At 55.7% G+C, this 3368-nt stretch overlaps 1 protein-coding gene across 1 annotated transcript in view; it reads right to left on the bottom strand.

Annotated features, from left to right (window-relative positions):
- The window catches only part of SLC5A5 (solute carrier family 5 (sodium/iodide cotransporter), member 5), a 26889-nt gene that overhangs the window by 11249 nt on the left and 12272 nt on the right, over positions 1–3368 (bottom strand). The window contains exons 8-11 of the mRNA XM_011991214.1: positions 2639–2727; positions 1524–1636; positions 1378–1448; positions 33–119 (exon numbers count right to left, since the gene is read on the bottom strand). Of these exons, the coding sequence (XP_011846604.1) occupies positions 33–119; positions 1378–1448; positions 1524–1636; positions 2639–2727 (360 nt within the window). The remainder of the gene's footprint in view (positions 1–32; positions 120–1377; positions 1449–1523; positions 1637–2638; positions 2728–3368) is intronic.

The raw sequence follows: 3368 nt of genomic DNA, 5'->3' as shown, positions 1-3368 counted from the left end.
CCGCCCCGCCCCTCGCCACCGCCCCCACTCACCGGGGTGTTGCAGGCTGGCAGGAACATTCCCAAGATGAACGCTCCAAGGAGGGGGCCGCTGATGACTCCCATGACTGTGAAGGACCCCTGGGAGAGTAGGTGGAAGTGGGGCTGAAGGCGGAGCCCTCCCACCCCTCCGGGCCTCAGTTTACCCGCTGGGAAAGCGAGACCTCAGGAACGCCACTGTGGGGCTCAAGGACTCCTCTGTGTCTCAGTTTCCCTAGAGGGAAGAGGACCCCCCACCCCCCGTTCCTGCCTCTCTCCCCTGGGTTGGAGGCAAAGATACTGATTTTCTCCTGTGGGTGGCAGTCCCACCCTCAAGCCAGGGAGGCCCTTTTTTCTTCTTTTTGTTTTTTAGACAGAGTCTCACTTTGCTGCCCAGGTTGGAGTGCAGTGGCACGATCTGGGCTCACTGCAACCTCCGTAAGGTCGCCACCCCCCACTTCCCAATTCCTCCGCCCCAAGCCAGCCAGCTGCAAAAAAGTCCCCTGATGGCCTCTGGCATCAAATAGAACCTAGTTCTTAATCTCAGCGCCTTGGAAGGGTGAGATGGGTGGTTGCTTGAGGCCAGGAGTTCAAGACCAGCCTAGGCACGAAGCGAGACCCTGTCTCTAAAAAAAGTTTTAAAATTAGCCAAGCCAGACTGGGCGCAGTGGCTCACGCTTGTAATCCCAGCACTTCAGGAGGCCGAGGCGGGCAGATCACCTCGGGTAGGGAGTTCAAGACCAGCCTGACCAACGTGGAGAAGCCACATCTCCACTAAAAATACAAAATAGCCAGGCGTGGTAGTGCATGCCTGTAATCCCAGCTACTAGGGAGGCTGAGGCAGGAGAATTGCTTGAATCCGGGAGGTGGAGGTTGTAATGAGCCGAGATTGTGCCATTGCACTCCAGCCTGGGCAACAAGAGTGAAACTCCATCTCAAAAAAAAAAAAAAAAAAAAAATTAGCCAGACCAGTCATGGTGGCTCACACCTGTAATCCCAGCACTTTGGGAGGTAAAGGCAGGTGGATCACTTGAGGTCAGGAGATCGAGACCATCCTGGCTACCACGGTGAAACCCCGTCTCTACTAAAAATACAAAAAAATGCCGGCGAGGTGGCGGGCGCCTGTAGTCCCAGCTACTCAGGAGGCTAAGGCAGGAGAATGGCATGAACCCAGGAGGCGGAGCTTGCAGTGAGCCGAGATGGCGCCACTGCACTCCAGCCGGGGCGACAGAGCGAGACTCCGCCTAAAAAATAAAGGAGTTCTGCCACGGACACATGTGACCTCTCTGAGCCTCAGTTCAATGGGAAAGATGCCTCCACCTCTCAGGGAGACCAGGGCAGGGGGCAGGTGGGGTCTCACCTGGAGGACACCTCCTCCAAGCAGCGAGGACAGAGCCGCCACAGTGAGACAGGCCGATCCGTAGATGAGTGCTGTAGTGAACGGGGGTGGCATGGTCAATGGGGAGGGACTGCGTGGCCTCCCACCCAGGTCTCCCTGAAACTCACAGAGCCCCTTGGAGATAATCACGAGTTTCCTGGGTGCCAGGTTCTGTAGCCGAGGTTTGATGAGGTCTTCCACAGTGACTGCAGCCATGGCATTGATGCTGGTGGATGCTGTGCTGTGTGAGGAAGGCGGTGGGGGGTCCTCAGGCCATATGGAGAGACCATCCACACCATCTGGCCTGCCAGACCTCACCTAGCTGAGGGCAGAGGTGGGGGTAACCCAGTCCTGCAAAAGTGAAGGAGCTATCCACCCCTCCCCTCCCCGAAGACCTGAGACATCCCCACAGGAGCAAGGACAACTGTGACCAAGGGCAGGTGGGACAGACAGGCAGGTTCTGGTTCCAGAGGGACTATAGTCACGTGGGAGATTTGCAAAAGGGACAGTGAGAGCATGTGACCAGAAGTCCCAGAAGAGTGGAAACCACCTGAGTGTGTGGCCTTGGAAGGCAGGAGTAGGGGACTGCTTGGTCATGGCTGTGCCCCAGGGTTTAGAACAACAGTACCTGGGCTGGGCATAGTGGCTCACGCTTGCAATTCCAGCACTTTGGGAGGCCAAGGCATGCGGATCACCTGAGGTCAGGAGTTCGAGACCAGCCTGGCCAAAATGGCAAAACCCTATCTCTACTAAAAATACAAAAATTAGCCGGCCATGGTGGCGTGCCCCTGTAATCCCAGCTACTTGGGAGGCTGAGGCAGGAGAATCGCTTGAACCCAGAAGGCGAAATTTGCAGTGAGCCAAGATCGCACCGCTGCACTCCACCCTAGGTAACAGAGCAAGACTCCATCCGGAAAAAAAAAAGAACAGCAGTGCTTGCCACATGGTAGATGTTCAATAAATATTTGTCTGGGGGAGGAAGGAAGGAAAGAAGGAAGAAGAAGAGAGGAGAGTCAGGCGTGGCCATGACAGGTGATAAGAAGGTAAACCCCTGCAGTTGGGGTCCCTGTGCCCAGGGCATGCTCTCTGCCAGCGCCTCCCTGAGCTGTCTTCTAGGGATCAAGCAGGAACTGGGAATGACGGACAGGTCCAGAACATTCCATGCCCCAGGGGGATGGCAGGTCGGGATGAGGAGGCTCCCAGGGGCTGAAATAACACTGCATGAACAAGCGGGGGTGCTCACCTGAGGGTGCCACTATAAGCACAGGCCAGGAAGAGCCCAGGGACTCCAGGCAGATCTTCGAAGATGTCCAGCACCAGCAGAGGCATGTACTGGGGAGAACTGGGGGTCAGTCTCCCAGACAGCAGCACCCCGAGGGCAGGGGCTTCTATCTGTCCTGATGCTGCACATCCCCAGCACCCAGGACAGATGGGGTTCACAGTCGGCATTTAATATGCATTTAGTTTTTGTTTGTGGTTTTTGTTTTGTTTTGTTTTGTTTTGAGACAAGATCTTGCTCTGTTGCCCAGGCTGGAGTGCAGTGTCACGATTGTGGCTCACTGCAGCCTAGAACTCCTGGGCTCCAGCGATCCTCCTGCCTCAGCCACCCAGTAGCTGAGACCACAGGTGTGCGCCACCATGCCTGGCTAATTTTTTTTAATTTTTGTGTAAAGATAGGGGTCTGGCCGGGCACAGTGGCTCACGCCTATAATCCCAACACTTTGGGAGGCTGAGGCGGGTGGATCACTTGAGCTCAGGAGTTCAAGACCAGCCTGGCCAACATGGTGAAACCTCATCTCTACCCAAAACACAGAATTAAGCTGGGTGTGGTGGAGCTGGTGTGGTGGTTCACACCTATAGTCCCAGCTACTTGGGAGATTGAGGCAGGAGAATCGCCTGAATCCGAGAGGCAGAGGTAAGCGGAGATCGTGACACTGCACTCCAGCCTGCACAACAGAGCCAGACTCTCAAAA

Source organism: Mandrillus leucophaeus, unplaced genomic scaffold, assembly GCF_000951045.1.
Source record: "Mandrillus leucophaeus isolate KB7577 unplaced genomic scaffold, Mleu.le_1.0 Scaffold11, whole genome shotgun sequence".
Lineage (NCBI taxonomy): Eukaryota > Metazoa > Chordata > Mammalia > Primates > Cercopithecidae > Mandrillus > Mandrillus leucophaeus.
The sequence above is the reverse complement of the archived record's forward strand: the minus strand, read 5'-3'. Positions and strand labels throughout refer to the sequence as shown.